General features: G+C 41.8%; 2 protein-coding genes across 3 annotated transcripts; both read right to left on the minus strand.

The window, feature by feature from the left end:
• Positions 1-2,374: 2,374 nt before the first annotated feature.
• On the minus strand, positions 2,375-7,709 carry ak1 (adenylate kinase 1). Of its 2 annotated transcripts, none has more exons than XM_049738019.1 (7): positions 7,543-7,709; positions 5,072-5,109; positions 4,267-4,302; positions 4,037-4,200; positions 3,794-3,910; positions 3,524-3,715; positions 2,375-3,152 (listed from the first exon to the last, which is right to left on the minus strand). In XM_049738019.1, the coding sequence occupies exons 2-7, from the start codon at positions 5,076-5,078 to the stop codon at positions 3,087-3,089; spliced, it is 582 nt and encodes a 193-aa protein (XP_049593976.1). In that variant the 5' UTR covers positions 5,079-5,109; positions 7,543-7,709; the 3' UTR covers positions 2,375-3,086. The 2 variants fall into 2 exon arrangements, with proteins under 2 accessions (XP_049593976.1, XP_049593977.1); XM_049738020.2 differs by lacking the exon at positions 7,543-7,709 and adding an exon at positions 5,262-5,325.
• Positions 7,710-8,625: 916 nt separating this feature from the next.
• On the minus strand, positions 8,626-20,550 carry gpsm1b (G protein signaling modulator 1b). The gene is made up of 14 exons (XM_049738005.1): positions 20,293-20,550; positions 16,233-16,454; positions 15,475-15,610; positions 15,271-15,413; positions 15,057-15,180; positions 14,542-14,657; positions 14,248-14,403; positions 14,073-14,181; positions 13,861-13,975; positions 13,297-13,367; positions 13,068-13,229; positions 10,620-10,767; positions 10,344-10,546; positions 8,626-10,095 (listed from the first exon to the last, which is right to left on the minus strand). Exons 1-14 carry the CDS (start codon positions 20,352-20,354, stop codon positions 9,889-9,891), a joined length of 1,974 nt encoding a protein of 657 aa, XP_049593962.1. The 5' UTR covers positions 20,355-20,550; the 3' UTR covers positions 8,626-9,888.
• Between the last annotated feature and the right edge of the window lie 1,803 nt (positions 20,551-22,353).

The raw sequence follows: 22,353 nt of genomic DNA on the forward strand, positions 1-22,353 counted from the left end.
TTGTAGTTCTTGAGATGATGCTTTTACCACTTTCTGTGGCGCGTTAACACAGAAGCCAGAGGTCAGCTATCTTGCGTTGCCACCCTATCGATCAATCTTACCGATCAAATGTGCATGTTACGCTTCTCACAGTTTTATTGATACAAACAAATGCCATACACGGTAGCATTTTTGCCATAGTGACACAAAATCATAGATGTGCTTTTGTCATCATGACAATATATAAGTCAAGTCAAGTCAAGTCAAGTCAAGTTTATTTGTATAGCCCTAAATCACAAACAGTCTCAAAGGGCTTCACATAGACAAAAAATGACAATTATTCTCAAAGCATCCCCTGATCTTAAGCTCCCAAATTGCCAAGCTAGCATTGGTACTTTATAGCAATAGAAATAGAGACTATTCTTTTATCATCATCACTATTAGCCTACAGTGTTAACTTTACCCTGAGTAGGCTTACGATTTATCTTGAGTTTTTCCTCACCAACCTTTGTTGCGTGTTTTTGTAAATGGATTTAGTGTGTGCAGGGGGAGTGAGTCATTCTGTTCAGTCCAGAAAGGATGTTGTGACTACTTAATAGTCTATCACTCCCCCTCGCCAGTTTGTATTTGTTAAATTATAAATGCCATTGTAATGGAAATGTACCAGTACAGACTGTTAAGTGTGATCAGATAATAATGTCTTGGTGAAGCAGCATGTGGTTCATTGTTTTGAGGTTATTCTCGTACATTCTGTTCCAAGAAACCACAAACAATTGTATGTTTGTTATCATGACGCGACTCCAAAAGAGTGTGTATACTGCAATAATGTGGTATCCGCTTTAATTATGGTGGAAATCAGCATTGACTGGACTTTTGCTTGTGTGCACATTGCTAAGAGTGCTTCCAGTCTATCCCACCCCGCCACGCAGCCCACCCTAATATTTCAATAACAGGAAGCAATTGGCCGTCATCTTTCATCGCGGCTTGACGTCGGTTCCCGCACGGTGCCACCAGGTCTCTGCGGTACCAGTCGACCCGCCACCACCCCATTGAGGGTGAGGGGCTGGGGGGTGGCGAGTGTGAGTATGAGCCAGGTGACTGGTTTCCTTATAGGCCCTTGGAGGGAACATCTGACGCATGCTAGGATTGGCACTAATATTTTTAAAAAGAAAGAACAACGTCCCAGCATTGCTTCTAACACGTCTAATCAGTGACCCTTAGACTCCTCAGCCACCAAAAGGCAGATTTTGTGGTACCAGGTAATGCATAATAAATGCAAAGTAGAAAATGTATTTATTATTTAATAATCTATGTGACTCTTCATGCTATGTTTTAAAATAACAATTTAATCATGTTTGTGCTGTATAAAGTATTGGTTGTCTTGTCCTCTCAGTATCATTGAAAATGACGGCTTGATCGCTCAACATTTAAATAAATTTGACTATTTTGTTAAAATTATGTTCTCTCTGATGGTGAGGAAAAAGTCTTCAGATTATCTATGAATATTATACTTGAAAAATAAATTACATTCTCTCGGTTTGTATTTATTGATTATATTTTAAAAATCAAGTCCTCTTTTTTCAAGAGGGAAAGATGTATTATTTTGCAAAACTATTAACAAATATTTTAAAAAATACAATAACAATTTATTCCATGGTATATTTTAATATAAAATATTTAACATGTATAAAATGAAAATATTCTACCTTCATTTAGCTACGTGTGCTTTTTGCCAATGGGAGAAAAATATGTACTTGTTTTAACCATTACTGGAAAATAATCTCTCAATTGTCATTTCCTGTAATGCCACAGGAGGGCGTTAAAGCATAGATGAGGATGAAATGGTGTAATGTATTTCCACAAGGATGTTGGTAGGTCTCCATTTTACAGTTTAATTTGCATGTCTGGAATGCGCCCGGTGTGTCATCCACGTGCTACTCTTCCTGCCCTATTGTCTTTTACAGCTGCGTACGTGATTTATCGCATGGCCTGGATGGTCACCTTTTGTCCACTGGCATTTTTCAATGAATTTATTTACTGTCTGCATTCCAGGCATGACTTCTTTTCAAAGTGCTTAGCGACGCCTTTTCTTGTCGGGAGTTTCCGACAAAAATGCATCCTGTGCCCCCACGTACACACTTCTTCCCCATCATCTTGAGCCTCCTTGGAGGATAGTCCGGATACCTGGTAGAAATGTGCCTGTGTTATGAAGTGTTGACTTGATGGCAAAGCAACGAACACAAAGTGTGATGTCCGTCATCCTGTTGTGTCTGATATTTCTAAAGAGGGGCACTTCCTCTTTCCCCTGAGTCATGTGAATCTTATTTTCAAAATGGCCAAGAAGTGATTGTTTTAATGGCTGCTTTAAATATTAAGCTAGACCGTCATCAAACACTTTACATGTTGAAGATTTTATTAGACTTTTGCATTTTTATATACATGACGGCTTATTGTTGATGGTAACCTGCTCGTGTGAATGTGCTTTTGAGAAATAGGGAAGAAGACTTGAAGTGAGCGTTTGATGCTAACCATCAAATAGGAAATAGCGTAATAGGCGACAAGTGGCTACGTTAATCCTGCTATATGAAGATTATTAAATATGAGTACTTTTGTTTCTTATTGCAGCTTTGGAGGCACATGAGAGGAAATGTGTGAGGTTATTACCTCTGCCAAGGAAGTTTTTGTTGTTTGTGAGTAGAACTGCTTGGTCTCTTGAGGGTTCGAATCATACAAAGTTGTTTTGTTAAAAATCTATATCAACTTTTGACATAATGGTCAATTTCTTCGGAAAATTGTTAATATCCTTGCGGCTGTTGGGAGAAAACGTTTGGATGGCCCTAATTTAGTCCCTTCAATTTTTGGAATGTGGGAGGAAGCCAAAGAGACAAGAAAAAGAAATAAGAAACACAAGCAGGTAGAGAACCTTCAAACTAAACAAGGAGGATGGCGCTGAGATTTAAACCCCAAACCTCAGATTGTTGGCAATCTTAACATTCTGATGACGAATTAGGACTGTTGGCTCTTGGCGGAGTTAACTGTAAACTCAAAGCAACAAACAAACAAGAGTGGATTTTTTTTTTTTTTTTTTTTTTTTTTTCTTTTTTAAACTACAGTGAATCAACAGCTTTGGCGACCTGGCTGAAGACCTCCTCCACCGGAAGTTCAGAGTCCACCTAGGCAGGGCGAGATGATGATGTCATCAAATAGCCATAATAAGATCTGTACATCAATTTATTGCGACCATGCTGATTACTCAAATAACCACTAGAGGGCAGTATAATTTATAATCTGAGAATTCATAATAATGGGTATCCTTACATGCTTTGATTTTGCTGCACTCCGTGTTCCAATATCAACTTTTTACAGTAAAGTTTTGACGATGGTGGATGGCGTTTCGCATCATTTATTTCATTATTTTTTTATAAGAACGCTAGCAAACAGTAGTAAGATGTTTTGTGGTTGGTACTATTAAAATAATTATTAGTTACAACCATAGTTGGCGGCACTCATAAGTCACCAGTGCAGTAATGCGGATGTTACTCACCTTCTTGACAATGCCGCGCTTCTCATAGAAGGCGATGACGGGCTCGGTGGCCTTGTAGTAGAGGTCCAGTCGCTTCTTGATGGTCTCCTCATTGTCGTCCGAGCGGCCGCTTGTCTCACCGCGCTTCAGAAGTCTCTTCACCATGGTCTCGGACTTGGCATCCACGTACAGCAGCAAGCACGGTTTGCCGATCTGGGGGCGCAGAGACGAACGAGGTTTGTATGTTGCTGTTTGGCTTTTTTAAATCAGCAAAAAGCCTCGGCGTTTTACCTTCTTCTCAAACTCCTCGCCCTGCTTCAGCTCGCGGGGGTAGCCATCGATGAGGAAGCCTTTGGACACACTGGCCTTGGCAATCATGGCGTCCTTAATCATGTCCAGCACTGTGTCCTGAACACATAACAGCACGCTTAAGTTATACAATTCATGCACGATTTCACCTAAGGTAACCATATTTAGCTTTTTGACTTTGTTAAAAAATAAGAGTTGCATGAGTTCAACATGTGCTCCTCTCACCAGTGGCACCAGCTCTCCCCTCTGCATGATGGCTTGAAGCTGCTTGCCCCTCTCAGAGCCTGAGTCCACCTCGGCGCGGAGCAGGTCCCCGGACGACAAGTGGGTGAAGCCGTATTTTTTCACCATCATTGCACACTGGGTGCCCTTGCCGGACCCGGGTCCACCTACAAATCACAGCGTGTTTAAATGTGTGCCTTTGCAAATGAGCCACACTTGTGCATTATACTCACCAACCACAAAGATAATTTTAGCGTCTTTGAGCTTGTCTGGAAATAGAAAAAAAGGCATTATTTTAAAAAAAAGACTAGTTGTAATTCCCTTATTTTTCTAACGTGATGTTTTTAAACTTTTTTGGGTATAAATTCACTCGTGGCTCCATTATTTTTCAAAAATTATTACAAAATAATAATGAATGAAAAAAGGCAGTTAGGTAAGGTTTTGTGAGTGCAGTCAGTTTTAGATTAAATAAATATTAAACAAAATACAATAAACAAAAATACTCATTGATGCCAATAAGATACATTACAAGTTAAAATAAAATTAAAATAAAGTAATAGATTTTTTTTTTCTATCAGTGCACAAATATATAACAAAACGGCTGTTACAAACCATGTCGACAGGAAATATCTTGCGTAGAGCTGCATAGATTCCCCATGTCTGCCACACTTCTTACGTTTGCGTTGGCTTGGTTACCATGTCAACGAGCGATCCAAATATAGAAATGAACAGCTAATAAATATTAATAAATCTATTAATATAATATTCCCAACGCACATAAATTGGGGTAGATTTTAGCTGTTTTTTCTGAGTTTAGTTTTGAATATCTATAATAAAAACGTGAGCTTGTACGATACTCGCTCGCCGTATTCTCCAAAATGTCCACAAGATGGCAGTAGATGTTAAGAAAAGAAGCAAGGCAAACGAGTGCTTTCCACCCAACTTCATATAAAAATACGAATAACACTTCCGCACGTCTTAAACAATGACATCAGAATAATGTTGTCATCTTAGTGACACGTTTAGGGCGTCATTTACCTGCCATTGTGTTGCGTTCGTTGTCAGCTCCCTTTCCACTGAAATAAAGAACAATAACATCTTGGTGACGTCAACGAAGGAAATACACATGACTGGAAATAGTGCAAAATTTAAAGTTGCGTGCTGTGACGTGTTGCCATTTCAAGCCCTAAATTGCATAAATGAAACAAAAACAATAGCAGTGTCTTACATTTGGACATGAACTCTTGCGCATTCATCAAACCAAATTGCCCTTTGTTTTCCTCTTTCTGTGAATGAGGAAGGAGGAGGGCCAGCATTTTGATTGACAAGTCCAATCCTGCCCAACAAGCATGTTTTTTTTTAATGCGTGTTTTTTATCCATTTTCATTGCTGCTTATCCTGTCAGCAGTGTTGTCTTTTATTTTTATTTAAATTAAATAAAAACAGGTTTTTACTCCTTCTTGTATATTTATTATATTATATTATACTATATATTTATTATACTATTGCTTTTATTTTAGAAAACCTGATCTATCTCCAAAACACAAACAATTCCTTCAGTCAGGTTTGTCATTGCAAATAAAGGATGAACAAAGCAAACATGAACGTCCTCATGTTCTCGAGTCAAAACTTAAAAAATTATCATATGAGAAATATGACCATTGCAAAACTCAGACGACAAATTACAAAGGTTAGCGCTAGCTATACTCGTCACTCGTCTAAGGTGTCAATTTTTATGCCAGTTCCCGTTGACCCTGTGGCACCAGTAAAGGTCACTCGGAGGCCTGCATCCGAGTCAGCACCTTGCCTTTTTGGGACCGGGACATTTCATGGCACGTTAAACATGTTCACATGATGCTTACGGCAATTCAATTCCATACGTATTAAATCAGTTGATCTACTGTTTGCATTTTAAATGCAACAGGAACCCACCACCTCAATAATGTCCTAAATGTATTTTTTAACCTGCTAAAAAAAGAGCCCGTCGCAGCTGTTGTGAAGGGATCATGTGTCAGGCGAGCGAGGCGTTCATTGACTCCCAAGGCGTGTAAAAGGCAAGTGGCGCATTCCACCTTTGGTTGCTGTGGAGAGGCACTCGCTCTTGTGGTTCAATGAGGTCCAAGCGCTTGCTGGCCCTTTAAGGCAAGCAGGCAGTCAATGTGGAAGACCCTTTGACGTCAGAGCAGTGGTTGATATTTACTGGTGGAGCTCATGTTAGTACATGCAGCCTGACTTCCACAAAACCCATTCGAGTTAATCAATAGGCTGCTGCGAAATTGCCATTACGGACATGTTTCAACTATACTGCAATATGGACGCTAATGGATGCAGATGGAAAATGTTGTAGCACAAGAAGGCATGCTCTTCACAGTGCTATTAAGCCACTGCATTGTTGCTTAACATCCCCGGTCGTCTTTGTTATAAAACACAAAAAGTTCACTTCAGTCTTTTCTAGACTTTGTCTTGAATCACATTTGGAGTTTTCTTCTGCCTGTGCCTCTTTGAAGTCAATCATGCATTCTTTTTGCCTCCAAAGTGAACTTTGCCTTCACTTTTGTCCTTCTTGGACCTCATTTAGATTGACAGATGTCCAGGTTCCTGCACCTCCCCTATTTTACAAAACTGAAGTCAGTCAATCTTCAATTTGGTTCTTGCTGGACTCTTCAATTACAAAAATTGACAGAGGTGGTGACTTTTTCAAGTATACTGAAATCATCTAAAATACTTCCTTAATTTTTTGCCCTTCCTGGACCTCATGATGATTGACAGCTGGACTTCCCTATTTTTGAAAAAGTTTCAAGTCTTTTTTTTGTGATAAGTTGGTACTCCATAGGTCTCCTCCTCCTGCCTAGGCTTACTTTCTGAGTTGTCCATACTGCCTTCTTGCCTGCACTGCCACCATGACATAAATTTTAAGTCAACTCTGCTGTTACTTGGGGCCTTCATATCATTCCCCAGTAGGGCAAGAGGCCAAACACTTTGGAAGTCACTAGTTGAACATGCCTTCACTTGTCTTGAGCAACACAACACCCTTCATCCCCTTTATTTATTTATTTAAAAGATGGCATGAACCTTGCCATCATTCTATTGCTTCATCATTTTCTCAGACATTAGGATGAAGCATCAACCCTGCCTTCACTTTGGTCCTACCTGATAGAAATTTGTGGACCTAAGCCACAAAGAGAAGTTGAAATCAAACCACCAAGCCTTTTTTTATCCTCCCAATGTACATTCTCGATGCATCATCAACCCCATTTCTTCTATCTGTACTACCCCTTTGCTGGAACTTGAAATCAACTGTGCTGTACAAGTTCTGGTCATCTATGTTTTTTCCCCCATCAACCTCTGCCTTCTTGTTCATCTTGCATCTTCTCCATGTCAAAGATGCCAACCAGGCTACATCTCTTCAGTGTCTTTCAAATGAAACCAGCCCTCCCTTTCCCATTTGACAAAGATGACGTCACCCCACTGCCTTCTCGTTCTCCTTCATTTGCATCCTTGGTACTAACCTGTCCTATGTCTTCTGTCTCCTGATCTCCCGGTACGAGGAGCTGGCCGCTGACCCTGTGGATCTCCCCAGCAGTGAGTGAGCGGGCAAACGTGCACGGTTCCTGCTGAACGGCAGCCCTCCCTCCCCCACGTAACGCCTTTTTATAGCACGGCTGAGCTTCCGCTGTCTGCCTGCGCTGAATTCTGGGTAAGAGGGCAGCGGAGGAGATAAGGAGGGGAGGGAGAGTACGAGTGGTCGGAGGAGGCAGGGGTGAAATTACAGAGAGGCTGAGATCTGGAAAAGATGGCAGTTGTACAATTTTTTTTTCCCCTGTATTACTTCCTCTTCTGTATAAATACAGACTGGAAACATGGGACAACACCTAATTTGTTGTGGGAAAAAAGTAATTGTCCCACTTTGTTATTGTTGTTTTTCAAGACAAATAGCTCTACTGTACTTCATAAAAAAACAGTAACAGCATAATTTTATTTATTTTACAATACTGATCAATCTAAAGTGTTGAAAATGGCTTGCTGTCTTTGACAATGCATTGTTTAAACAAATGACGCGATGCCTACTGATATGCCTTTATTGTTATATTGTCTGTTTACATGTGTTGCTGCCCCGTCTGTGTTCAAATGTAAATAGCACTGACACAGGAGTGGGGCAGAGGAACTCAATTCAATTTCTGATTGCGGGATACCATTTGACTGGTACTGTGGATAATTGCGCAAATGTCCTTCTGGATTTGTGTAAAAGGCAGATAAATGTTGATGTAGTAATTTTGCAGCTCAGCGTAAAGGAAGTACATTTATTACTACGGTTTGTATTTTACTAAACTATCAAATAAAAGTGAATAGCTGCAATGGTATATTGGAGGCTTTTGCTTAGTAGGGAAAAGAATGAGAGAAAAAGTCAAAAAGGGTAACCAAAAAAACATGGGCCTGGATTCAAATCTACTTTGGGTGACCTGTTCACATTCCAACACAAGGAATGTTTTGTTAAGAGGCCTTTTGTGCTTCGTCTTAGCAAACATTGTGAAATACCACCTATTCAATGCAATGTCTGTAAACTAATATGTGTAATTACAAGCACCGATCGATAAATCTCAGGAACATTTTTATTAAAAGCATGGCAAAATTACTTGTATCCCCCAAACGGAACATAAATAAAAAATATATTTATATACTGTATATATACAAATTATGGCAGTGATAAATGGAAGCGTACCTGGTAAGTTAAATCACAAAAACTGCAGCTCCCAATTTTCTTTCCTATGCAGAGTTATACTTTGAGGTACAAAAATGAGGTATGAGCCACCTTTGTATATATGTTAGAGGAGGGAAAAAATAAAGGAAAACACCTAGCAGGTCATATTAACAATTTTCGTACCATTAAACTGATCACATTACTCACAGCTTAAAAACGTCTTTAGCTGGCTTGTCTTCACGTCAAGGAGTTTCCTCTGCAAACGTCTCACAGCCCTTCTTTGTGTACTTATCTAACAAAAATGCAGAGTTTCAGCATGGGTCAAGTGCAATATCACTACAGCATTACTGCGGACAGGGGCGCTTAACCAGCAATACTTCCAATACATTGAATTACAGAGGTAAATACAGGGCTTTGACCACATGGGCGCATTATGTCATCTACATTAACTGTGATCCGGACGACACACTTCCTAATACTGAACTGTACTTTTTGCTCAGGAATCTCACTTAATTTAATTACAACTATTAAGCATCACATGCTTTCGAATTTTACCACTGTGTAGGATAAACTGCAGTAATAACATCACTGAACATCAGTGACACCAGTCTTATAGGAATGCTTAAAGCAGCAATAATTCAAGCATTATTTTTATAATCATTTTTTGCCTAAAAATCATTACAACAAGATTTGGCATTTACCTTATAGCACATGTGCTAACCACTCACCCGCCGTGTTGCCCACTAAATAAATACAGGGGGAAAAAAAAGAACAGTGATTAAATGTGTTACTAATGTCCATAAATCGGATTTTAGATTCCTGTGCAAAATCATTGAGCGTTAGAATTTAGATGAGTTCTAAACAGTTGATGTGCTTCTACAAATACAATCTTGAGTCTGGCAACAGAAAATGCTGATTAAGGCATTAGATCTGAGTTCACACGTTACGTTATTTAACGTCAAGGTGGTCAAATATTGGAAAATCCCATGATCGTGCAAAAAATGCGCCTGTTTCCCCATTATATTTACACATATGAATTAAATGGCACCACCTGTTGCACGGGGGACATTTTTTGCTAGCAAGCGGCTGGCTCGTCTTGACGTGCATTTATTATCGTCTCGGGTTGTTGGGCCGAGAGCCCGCTTTGCCTACATCACTAACTGAGGAACCCGCCGGGTGGCTCAGGATCGGACGAATCCTCTCCCGGGCTGTCCTGCTCGTCGTTGGAGAGGTGGACACGCTGCTCGTCCATGCGTTTGGCTTGCACCCGCTGGATTAAACTGAAGAAGTCCTCGTCGGGCACGGTGGGCGCATGAGGGCCCGCTTCAGGCGGGGAACATCGCTGGTCATCGATCCGAGAGGACTGCGATCACACACAAAATGTTAAATATTCAACATTCATTTGCGTATAGTTGCTGTATTGACTTAAAGGTGGTCTTAGTACTTCAATCTATCCTGTCCATGTCTAATTAGTCTGTCGATTAATCGATGATGGGATTAAAAAAAAAAGCATGTTTTAATTTGCATCCCTTTGTTCAAAAATAGGATATACATTAATATAATATTGTCCGAAAATGCAAAATACCGATCTACAGTTAGTGCAGTGTTTACCTGGCACTTGATGAGCATGTTGAAGAAGTCGTCACTGGGTTCCTGCTCCCCCTCCCCCACCAGGTGTCCCAGGTTGTTCTGTGTGATCCTGAGACCCGGAAGGCTCCCCACGTTGACGCGCTGGTCATCCAGGCGGCGACTCTGAGAGCTGGCGATCAAATCAAACAGCTCCTCCGTCTGGGGGGAGGTGGTCACTGCGGGATCTTGAAAGGGGGGTGGGAAGAGGGGGGGAGTCAGTCTCACATTGATTTATTGAATGAATACCAAGCAACTGACCAATCATGTCGCACAGTGCGTTGCCGTCTTGGCCGTCGCCGTTTTGTGATCCATCGAGGCGGCAGCGCTGATCGTCCATGCGGCTGCTTTGGAACTTGCTGAGCAGGTCGAAAAAGCAGTCCTCATCAGAAGGGTCACGGCCAATGTTCTAGCACACATAACACGCAAGCAAGGTCAGCCATTTTAGGAAACACCTAAGCTGCCCATGAGATAACTAAACAGAGTGTCCATTATAATTATGCATAATGAAGCTTATCCTTTTGAGTAGCATGGGGAAATAATTTGATGGCATCACAAGAGCTCCATTAGTGCAATGTGACTGTCCTCTTTCACAGCTGTTCTACACTTTTATTCCTAAAAGTGTTACAATTGGATAAGCAGAGTCTTCTTTTGGAGTTGGGGGAGAGGGAGAGGGAAAAAAAAAAATCAACCCAGAACAAAACTCAAGACAAAAGTTCTCGTGATTCTTCAACGATTCCAAGCTCCAGGGCAAAGTTCCTGTGGTGAAGTAGACCATAAGACAGGGAGATGATGTTCATGATTTATACTTTGAAGTATTTTCTTAAAACTAGGCACATTAGAAATATGCAAAGAAAATAACCGGCACGTGAGGACCTTATTTAAACTTCAATATGCTGCAATTCCTACCAGTTCCAGGTTATAATGCAGCCACTAAGCACCAAGTACTTCATATGATGTATAAAATAAAAATTAAAAATACATCATTGATGCAGCTTTGACAGTATCTCGAAAATCGAAGACTGACTTTTCTCCTTAACTCTGTGTGGTTCATACAGAACAGCCACACATCTTAAAAAGGGCAGTGTAAATTGGGATTTACACAAACAGGATCCATCCTGCATCTGATACAAGCTCAGAGGTGGAAAATCACAAGGATCAACTTTGACCCCCAACTGACTTTGGTGCTGTTTTTGTAGAAGAGAACCACAGCACAAATTTTAGGACATAGTCAGCGGCCATTGTGGGGACCATCACCTTTGTGCCAATATGGTGCGGGACTGTTTGCTCTTGGTGGCAGCCAGAGATGCTACACAGACACAATTACTAACAAAAAGTTTCAAAAGATCACTGTAGCTAACTTCTCAGGAAACAAGTTGTGGTATTTTTCAGTTTTCACGCTTTAAAAAAAAGTTGAGTTGACTACGCCTCACGGCATAATGTAAAGTAGGTCAGCAGAAGTCCACATTGCCGTCGGCAGCGACAGACACAATTTTGCTTCATTTGAATTTACCTTTGAACCGCTGCAGCTCGGAAAACGTTACATGTAGACCATACGCAAGCGTGAGGACAAACTTTGTTCCTGAAAACATGAATGAAACAACTCACCGGCTGTTGCGCTTCCTCTTCCCAACTCGCCCTCTGTCATTCCTCTCCCCTTACGTCCCCCCCGAGCACCTTACATCCCTCAAAGCCCCTCTCCTCCCCAATTGTGTCCTTCTATTGCAGCCAACTCTGCTTTCAAGCGCATACTCCCTCCCTCCGTCTCTCTCGCCCTCGCTCTCTCTCTTCTGCGAGTCGTTTTTGTGCCATTCAGCCACTGTGGGAAAACAAGTCATTATGGGAAGGCTTGGCGCTGGGGAGGGGGTGGGAAGCGCTTCTGTGATCAAGGTCACATTATCACTGTGCTGGTGGGGGGGAGGGCGCAGTTATGAGTAGGTTGCATGCCAACGTTGGCAACACTTGGGCAACAATGTCAAGCCACCATTGTTTCCATGCCAACGATCATATAATGAATTAAGCGTAATCAATATTGACAAGACTTTTTTAGAATGTGATTGCAATTAATTCAGACCCAACTCGTTTGCTGCCCTAATGGACTGTCTTGAAGTCCAAGCGGAGAAAGTAAACAAAACGTTGCAATACGGTTTATTCCGCCAACACAGAATGAAATGAGGTTCTAATTAGCACGTCAAAAGCCTCTTTAGCGCTGCCTATGAAACCATCATGTTTGTTTTTTTCCACCCCGTTTGGCACCTCTAAGAAATTCAGCTCAAAGGAAAATAAGATGAGGGGTGAGTTCCTGTCTACGGTGGGCAACCTGTTACATCATGTTGAGCAAGCTCGAGGGAAATTAAAAGAATCCCCAATTTAACCTGGCTAATTGTGTCTCGTATAATGAAAGGAGACCTGAGGACATGGAGTAAAAGTATAATTGAAAGACAAGCGCAATAGCGATGCAAATGTCGTCTCCCTAGCAATAGGTGTCAAACTCAAGGCCCGGGGTCCAGAAACGGCCCGCCACATCATTTTATGTGGCCCGCGAAGACAAATTGTGCATTGACTTCATGTGTCAATACTAAAATTACAAATTGTCTTCACTTTTAAAAACTACAGACATTGCTAGCAATTTTTAATCCCTGCTCTAGACAGTTGCTTAATATCTGAAAATCTAGACATCAGAACTTGTGCGTAGTCTTGTCTACTCACTGGAACGGGAGGCGAGACTTGCAGATTGATATCGTCAGCATCGACAGGAGAGTCCAACCAGGGTCTTTCGTCTGACGAGCGGCTATCAGGGTAGCCTTTCCTTTTAGCCGATTGACTCGTAGACCTTCTGGGTAAGCTTTCGGTCTCGTGGCCCTCACCGTCCTACGATAAACGAGTCGTTAAGAGATGGTCAAACGCAAAGAGGGACAACTTCCGACAGCTTGTTTACCTTATAAGAAGATAACTTCCACAGCTCCACACTGTCCATGCTGTCCCTCTTAGTGAATTTGGGCCTCGCTCCTTGAGAAAGCGTAACAAGGACATCATGAGACAACACGAAGCTTGTTGCCGGCGGTCACGTTGTGGTCACAGCGGCCGTGACGCAAATGAATAAGAGTCTGTCTGACTGCACGGATGCCGTGGAGAAAATGGACAACCTTAACGTTGAGTTGTCAGCCAACAGGGACGCTGCATTTTAACATGGCTGTGTGTGCATGTGACCCAAAAAGAGATACAAGTCACGAGAATTTCCCCAAAATGTGTCCTTTAGTATTCTTGTGTGAACTAATCTATGTACATTTTAAATGTTTTTGTATGTGAAAATAAACAAACAAACAAACAAACAAACTACTGCGACTCTGAACTAAAACAATTACACTAACTTTGTTAATTAGTTATTTATATTTAAGTATAACGTATCAATTTATTTATACATCTTTATTCATACCCAAATTAGCCAAAAGAATCAGATAAGAGGCTAATGGAAGCAAAACCAACTCAAGTTGTGTGTCACCTTGCATCTCAAACTCTGAACTGGAAGGTGAAAGGTCGCCGTCACTAACACCCAGCGCCTCCATCAGCTGCTCCACATTCAACCTGGCTGTCAGCTCGCCGTTCCTGTCCCCAATCTGCCGTACATAGAAAAACAGAGGCAGAAAATTCATATCTGCATTAAAATGTGTTTGCGTTCATGGTAAAAATAAAAATAGAATAAAAAAAACTCACTTCTTTGGAGATCTCCAGATGTTTGCGGGCATAGTGGAGCGCTTGTTTGTGATTGGCTAAAGACACGTAGGCGTTCCCCAGACTCCAGCAGGCTCGGCCTTCACCAACCCTGACGGAACACGCGTGGTTCTTTTGAACTTCCGTAACTGGCTTTGTGTAAATGTCCTTGCTTTACCTGTCGGTGAGATCCTGAGCAATATACAGGTGCTTGAGGTGATACTCTATGGCTCTGTCATACTGCTGCAAAAGTGTGTAGGTGTTTCCAAGGCTGTAACAGGCCTGGGCCTCCATCACTTGGTCTCTAAGCTGGCGTGACAGCTGAAGAGTTTTCCTTCAAGATCCACAAAAAAAGGCATTTTGTGTGAGCTAACATGACACAAAATAATTGAGGGGACTGCTGCACTATATTGCTCAGCTTGTTTCACTTCCTCCGGCCACCACTAGATGTCAGGCTTCCTTTTCCAGTCACCTGTAGTAGTCTGTGGCTGTGTTGAACTGGCCCAGGAATATCAGAGCGTTGCCCAAGTTGCTGTAGGCTCGTCGCTCTGCCGCTTTGTCGCCAAATTCTTTCGCTATGGATAATCTCTATGGGTGACAAGATGCAATCTTGAGTTGAATAACAGAAAATGTTTTGTGCTTTTATCCAGAGATCACACACAATTCTGTCATAACCAAGCTTGAGCTGCCTTTGCCTTTTACTGTCTGATGTGACATAAGACAGTTTTTTTTTCAACTAATCTGTGACTTGAAAAGGAAATAAGATATGCTGGCTTGTGTAAAAGTATGAAAAGATGCTTTCTACAAAGACACTCTCCCATCTCTATCCCAGCTCTGATGCTTTCTTTAAACAGAACATTTCTGGGTCGACTGCCTTCCCACTACTTCCGTTTCTGTAAAATTGCGCTAATTATCTCCATCACAGAGTTTGTGCCAAGCACACATTTTGTTCCGGGAGAGATAATGAAGATGCTTAGAATGTCTGACCTGCCTGTGGAACTTGATGGCTTCAACAAAGTTTCCTAAAAGGTAATGTGTGTTGCCCAGGTTGCCGTATGCTCTGCCCTGAGCAGCTCGATCACCAACTTCTTTCACCAGACACAAGTTCATCCTGTCAAAAAAGTACACACTTTACTTCCCACTGATGGCGTGACAGGAATATCGAGTCCAATGAAGGCGTTCGTGTGTTTTGAATACAAACTCGTAAAAGCTGGTCGCCCGTTGTAGCGTGTCTCTGACGTCAGCGGGAAGATCTCCGGGTTCTTGGGTGCAGCCCCACAACTGCTGCTTGCCTTTGGCATGGAACACGTTGCCGATGTTGTAAAGCGCCCGGGCCTCACCCACCTAAAGCGTCAAAAAGTCAAAAAAAAAAGCTGTCGTTGATATCCAGAGAAGCGTTTCAGACCTTGTCGCCTTGTTCTTGAGAGATATCCAAATGTCTCTGGCAGCAGACGGCGGCTTCGTCAAAGCGGCACAGCACTTTCAGAGTGTTGCCAAGGTTACCGCTGGCTTTTCCTTCTCCGATTCGATCTCCAATTGTCCTAGGAGAGCAAAATGTGTGCGTGTTAATACAGCAATTCTCTATCAAATAAAATGGCCCTGGTTTAAAGAGCAAAGTGTGGCGCTTAAAGACTTGATTTAATTACGAGAGACACTAAAGTGCCTTTTAATGAGCAGCTTCACCAGGACTCGCTCCCGATGGGACTGGCAGTTCTGCAAAGTAACGAGGTAAATCCTGCCCACAGGGGTCTTTAATCACTCCCCTGGTAGCAAAATACCACCTGCATTCACAATGGGATGCCACATTTCTCACTGAGTTCTTCAATCACAGTTGTTTCCGAATTGAAAGTCCACTCACTTTTTTCTCCCAGTGTGTAAAACACTACACAACAAATCATCAGCTACATGAATTAAAAAAATTCAATTCTAAAGATGACATGATTGTGGTTATGACTTTTAATTTACAAAAAAATGAAACAATCATGCAATTAAACAAATGCACTAGGATATCATATTTAGCATTATTTGAAAAATGCCAATGTGGAAAATAAAAATGGGGTTGCAAAGAAAATTATTTAAAATGTTTAAAAAAAAAAAAGTGATGCGATTTGATTCAAAAATACAATTCCTTTTTGAAAAAGCAATGTGCTGCAATTTTCTCACCTGGCCAGCGTGAGGTCATGCTTGTGGTACTCCAAGGCTTTCCCATACTCCTTCAGGTAGAAGTAGGCGTTGCCCAGCTGGCTGTAGATAGCGCTGAGGGTCTTGAGGTCCTCCGTGCCGACCTGCACAGCCGCCTCGAAGAACGCCGTGCCACCTTTGAAGTCCCCCGCCTTGCACAGGCGCTCCCCTTCCAAGGCCAACTCCAAGCAGGACGCCTCCATCCTAGATGACAGTAACATTAGCTCCACTTTTCACATCTCTTTTCGAATTGTCATCATCTCCATGACAACAGGCGCCTTAGCGATGACACCTTTTCACTGCAAAACCCGTGTGCACAAAGACGCACAGTATCCGATGCCTTTCAACAAGAGGCTTCTCAAACGCAATACTTTGGTTACCACGGAAACCATTGGATCACATGCACTGTTTGAGGCCATGTACAAGGCATCTTTGTGTGCATTGACAAGTGCTTTATTGTAAAAGGAGCAGATAATGCCATGAAAAGTGCGTGAATGGAAGAATCGTACAAACGGAGAAAAGCATCATCAGCAAAGTGTATGGGCGGATGGATAATCCAGGATGAACTAAAGGGCAGGGTATTTGATGAAATTCCGGATTGTAGAGTTAATCAAGGATTACTCGTCAGTCTAATCAAATCTAATCTACATGTGCTGCCTATAGAAGGGAAGATATAGTACCATATGGGACTCAGTAAGGTTTAGTGGGGGAAAACAGCAAGGGCCATTTCACTGTACTCTTGAATCATTACACCTGTATATTATTTTTGTCTGCATGAAAAAAAAATCCTGCAATAATTAGTTTTGGAATTTGTGGAATGGAGACAGAAAAATCTAAAAACAATTAGTGAAGATATTACGAACTAGTTGGTCAGTATTAGAATGTATGAAAACTAAAAACACAAAAATTAACAAAACGGAGCGAATGCAAAGAGGAATAAAAATTCTGTTATTTAGAAAAACAACATTATGAAATTAAACTTGTAAGTCTTTTGTATTCTCGAGTTTCCATCTCTAATATTTTTGCTTCATCGATTTTGTAAGTTTACTAAAAGGAGGGCCTCCAATTTTGTTTTTTATTCTTAAAAAAATATTTTACACTTCCCAATATTGTAAACAAGTTATTAGCTCCTATTCAACACAATGGAGAAGGTGGATATCCGTAAAATAACATTTAAGACTCTCAGCGGATTTTCACTGACTCACTGCCAGGACAATCGAGGGCACCTCCGACATCCATTTTTTCATTGATTTTCATATTATGTATTACTTGTGCCCTCTCTGCATCCATTACAACCTGGTGATCCTGAAAGCGGGATCCTTCCATCTGTGGTCCCTTCTCAAGGTTTCTCAATTTCCCCTGGTAGGGGTTTTTGAGTTTTTCCCTTGCCTTTTTGGGAGCTTAAGATCAGGGGATGCTTTGAGAATAATTGTCAATTTTTGTCTATGTGAAGCCCTTTGAGAGTGTTTGTGATTTAGGGCTATACAAATAAACTTGACTTGACTTAAGGAAAAGATGAGCACAGTACAAGCTGCTGAGTTTCACTACCTGTGCTTTTGCTTGCCAATCGTCTTGTCCACAAACCTCTGCAACTCCAAGTGTAAAGGCTTGAGCACGGCGTGAGGTCGAGGGCCGTGGTGCACCAGTCTGCACACCGTCTGCTCTGCCCCTGTGAGAGGGCATGACTCCGATGCCATCATGACAAGTCCTTGGACGACTTGGCAATTTGCCACAAAAGAGTCAAACAGTATGAATGACCTCCTATAGTGTCCATTAATACAATGGAATCCAAAATGTCCAAAAGAAAACAATGAGTGAATTCCAAGTGCAAGATTCTAGCCCCAAGAATCACATCTGCTTCTCAGGTTCCAAACACAAGACTTTTTTGATGATTCCAAGATGGCGCCGCTCCAATGAAAAAAAATTTAAAAGTCAACAGAGGATGATTTAAAGTAGTCCAAGCTAGCAGAGATCGTTGCTGCTTCTGTGAGTACTTTTCAGTCCTACAAAGGATTGAACAGCTTGTACACCTTCTTAATTGTGTCCAAGCAGCGCCGTAAGTGGCCCGGGCTAATCCAACTATTTGCTTACTCCAGCAGGAACGCTATTAGATCAGACATCCAAGAGACTCAGTCAATGAAGTGTTTCGTTATTTTCCCCAAAAAACAAACTGCACCGTTAACAATTCTTTATTTAACGACCAATGCGTTGAAGTCAAACTGACTAAAATAATTTGAGCTGTGATTCATGCGCCCAGTTAGTGTGTCAAACTGCCCTTGAGAAAGAAATTAACCGCGTTGGGGGGATTTTCTGAGCGTCACTTATTGACTCATTTTTTTGCATAAGAAAACGAAAGTGAAAGTAGGAAGAGATTTTGGTATACCACCAGCTGCTAAAGAGACTTTGCAACTAAACACTCCAATCTGAGAAGTCATCTTGATGATTAGCAGCTACTTGGCAGTTTTATTCATTGCAGACAGTAGTTAGAAAGACATCAATTCAACTTCTAAAATCCCTCGAGGGAGTTGTAAAATAGGTTCTCGAATTGCAATATCAAACACTACCCTCGACAAATAAATTCAAGGAGTCAAATCTACGGAAGGAATGCGAAGAAAACAAGACAGAGAAGGGAGGAAAAGAAAAGCAACCGCACAAGAAAAACAGTAATTTTGTTTAACTTTCATTCTTGACATCCTTGTGGTTAACTGAAGAATGGCACTGTGTAATAGAGCCATTCAAATTGGTCAGCTTGGGGCAAACTGTCATTCCTACTCTTAAGCATAAAAAAAATTAATCAGCCATAATTATAAACTACAGACTGTCTAGAAAAGCAAAGGGTAGCTCAAGAATGTTATCCCCCACCAACTCCCCTAAAAACTGACACAAAAGGGTACTTTTTTGTCTCTTCTTTTCATAGTTTGCTTCAGGGAACAAAACAAACAACATGTCTTGCAGAAAGGTCACGTGTCGTTTGGAAATAAGAGCAACAGCTCACAGAGGGCAAGCGCCAGAAGTGTGAGTCAGTCTTCATATTTACCTTACAAGTGCCAAACAATCACACAGACCGTGAAAATGTCACTTGACAACATAGCAGCAATAACCATTGACTGCCACACTGGGCGGCCCACAATTACATATTTGGGATTTTTTTTTCCCCACCTTCAATTCAGTCTCGATTACTTTATTTAAAGTTAAAGTGTGCAGAATGTTTATATTTTCTTATGTTCATTCAATTTAAAAATACAATATTGATTTCAATAGTATGCAAAATAATATGTTTGATCACATCAACTTACTTTTTTGTATACATTCATAAGTCTAGTAATCTCTACACACACAAACATGTCAGCTCACTCCCCATAATTCTTTGAATTCTTTACACAGCACAATTCAAAACTCAGAAAAACCTGGCGACTACTTGTAGGCTTTTGGCAAACATGGAGTGTTGTTCACAAGCCAAAACACATTTAGTCAACAAAAAGAGAATCATTAGCCATACAACAATGTCAGGGGCGGGGTGAGGCTAATTTCAGCAAGGCAAGAACAGGGTGTGTTAAATTGTACTGCAATTCTTGATCTAGTTTGACAAAAGCATGCCATGTGAACCAAGGCACTTGCAAATTGTTTTGTGAAAAATCTGTGCAGTAGGTCCCTTTTTTAAAACTGCAGATCTGTAAATGTGACGTATGCAGCGGACACATCACCAAATAACACAGGTCATTATTTAATGTCTCATTCTGATGCAGATAGTTGGGCAGATTTAATTTGATTCCGACATCTGGATCTTTAATGTTGTATGTGCATTATTTTATTTTACTTATATAGACAAAAACTGCACGCCTCAAAAGTGTACGTGGGCTCCGCTCAGTCTGCATGCAAGTCGAGCCAGTGTTCTTGAGGTTTGGAACCGGTCTCTGGCTGCCAGCCGTCCTCGGAAGTCACAAACCACCGCCTGCCCATTTTCCACTTAAAAGCTTCGAGTGGTCATTTGTTATCATTTTCAGAGTTTGACAATATATGTTAATGAATGAAAACGGCTTACCTTGAATGTAGCCGCTTGCTAGCCAGTTCCTGCTGCACACCGCTAGCTAGCGACCGATCCATCTCACCGCCTCGTACCTGCTTCCGCCAGCCCCCCGAAAAAGAGGCCCCTTCACGGCGAGTTGGCTCTTTGACAGGCCCTCTCCCCCTTCAACCACTCGCCTTTGACTCGGCTCCTATTCACCCCCTTTCCCCCCGACTCTTTGACCACAGTAATGTCAGCGGCTGCAGAAAGCGACTGCGTAGCCCCGCCCATAAGTGACGTCACGTACCAGGAAGTCAGAGGGGAAGTGACATTTCCTAATGTTTTTTCAGTCCAACTCGTCCTTCAGCATTAAGGACAGCGAGATGATAATTAAATAGAAGAACATGCAGGCAAAGCCTATTTCGAAGCAATAAGAATATATACATATATATAATAAATATCAAAGTCAAAGTCAAAGTCAGCTTTATTGTCAATTTCTCCACATGCCAAAGACACACAAAGAAACCGAAATTTCGTTCCCCCCTATCCCACGGTGACAAGACATGGCTCACAACAGACAAACAAGTAAACAAGTATAACAAAAGCGTGCTGAATAAATAATGAATAAATAACACAACAATAAATAAATAAATAAATAAATAAATAAATAAATAAATAAATAAATAAATAAATAAATAAATAGGAGGAGCAGAAAAAAAAGGAGCAAGTGCGCGTACAGCAGACATTCCCGAAAATAGCGCAACAGTGCCGCACGCTACGCAGAAGGGGGTAGCGAGTTCAGGGCCCTAACAGCCTGGAGAAAGAAGCTGTTGGCAAGTCTGGTGGTGCGGGAGCGCAGGCTCCTGTACCTCTTCCCAGAGGGCAGAAGGTCAAACAAAGAGTGAGCCGGGTGACTCACATCTCTGGCAATCGAGGTTGCCTTGCGGGCGACATGGGAGGTGTAAATGTCCTTCAGGGAGGGTAGCGAAGCACCAATAATCTTACCAGCCGTATTCACTATGCGCTGCAGGGCCTTCAAGTTCTGTTCAGTGCAGTTACCACCCCAGACAGCGATGCAACTGGTGAGGACGCTCTCAATGGTGCCACGGTAGAATGTAGACAGGACTGCCTGAGGAGCACATGCACGCCTGAGCTTCCGCAGGAAGTACAAGCGGCGCTGAGCTTTCTTCGCCAGTGACGAGGTGTTTTCGGACCAGGAGAGGTCCTCAATGATGTGCACCCCCAGGAACTTGGTGCAGCTCACCCTCTCCACCACAGCACCGTCGATGATCAGCGGCAGGTGTGTTGTGTGACCCTTCCGGAAGTCAACAATCATTTCCTTGGTCTTATTGACGTTCAGCAGGAGGTTGTTGTCCCTGCACCACGTGGTCAGAAGGTCAACTTCCGACCTGTACCGAGTCTCGTCGCCCTTCGTGATGAGACCCACCAGAGTCGTGTCGTCAGCAGACTTCACTATGCGGTTGTCGCTGTAGGTCGCAGTGCAGTCATGCGTCAGCAGGGTGAAGAGCAATGGACTGAGCACGCAGCCCTGGGGGGCTCCCGTGCTCAGCGTGATGCTGGCGGAGATTTTGTCGCCAACACGCACCACCTGAGGCCTCTGACAGAGGAAGTCCAGTATCCAGTTGCAGAGGGAGGAACAAAAATGTTCACAATGCGAAACAAAAACAAGCAAAATGACAAATCAAAAGTCTCTCTATGTATTTTTTACTTTCTTATAGCTCTCACTGTTCAATCTGTTGTCGACAAATTCAATGCAAAAACGAAAATATCAATTGTAATCCACAAGCAAATGAAAATTCCCACAGCAGCCCAATGTCAGTTATGTCAAGCCATATTGTACTTCCCAACGTTATTACTTCCGACCATAATGTTAAAAGCATACATTTTTAATAAAAATGGAAATAATATATATAAATTTACTGTGGAACGTGAAAAGAGGGAGACGTATTTTTTTCCTCTGATATGCAACACTTCAGAAAAGCCACTAGAGGTCAGCAGTGTACTGGTGAAACGCTATTTTCAGAATCAAGCAGGTACAAAAAACTTTTTTCTCGTTTCTCATGAAGATGAGCGAAA

The sequence above is a fragment of the Syngnathus scovelli genome, chromosome 13, assembly GCF_024217435.2.
Source record: "Syngnathus scovelli strain Florida chromosome 13, RoL_Ssco_1.2, whole genome shotgun sequence".
Classification (NCBI taxonomy): Eukaryota; Metazoa; Chordata; class Actinopteri; order Syngnathiformes; family Syngnathidae; genus Syngnathus; species Syngnathus scovelli.

Bases quoted from the DNA above. Each gene is read 5' to 3' on its own strand.
- gpsm1b (XM_049738005.1), bottom strand. From the start codon at position 20,354: ATGGATCGGTCGCTAGCTAGCGGTGTGCAGCAGGAACTGGCTAGCAAG. The intron at 14,182-14,247 runs GTAAAGCAAGGA...GTGTTCCGTCAG, and splicing joins GCTCAGGATCTCACCGACAG to GGTTGGTGAAGGCCGAGCCT. The intron at 13,230-13,296 runs GTAAACAAGCTG...CGTTTATCGTAG, and splicing joins GGAAGTTATCTTCTTATAAG to GACGGTGAGGGCCACGAGAC.
- ak1 (XM_049738019.1), bottom strand. The intron at 3,911-4,036 runs GTGAGAGGAGCA...TTATGTGTTCAG, and splicing joins GGGGAGAGCTGGTGCCACTG to GACACAGTGCTGGACATGAT. The intron at 3,153-3,523 runs GTGAGTAACATC...CGCCCTGCCTAG, and splicing joins AGCGCGGCATTGTCAAGAAG to GTGGACTCTGAACTTCCGGT.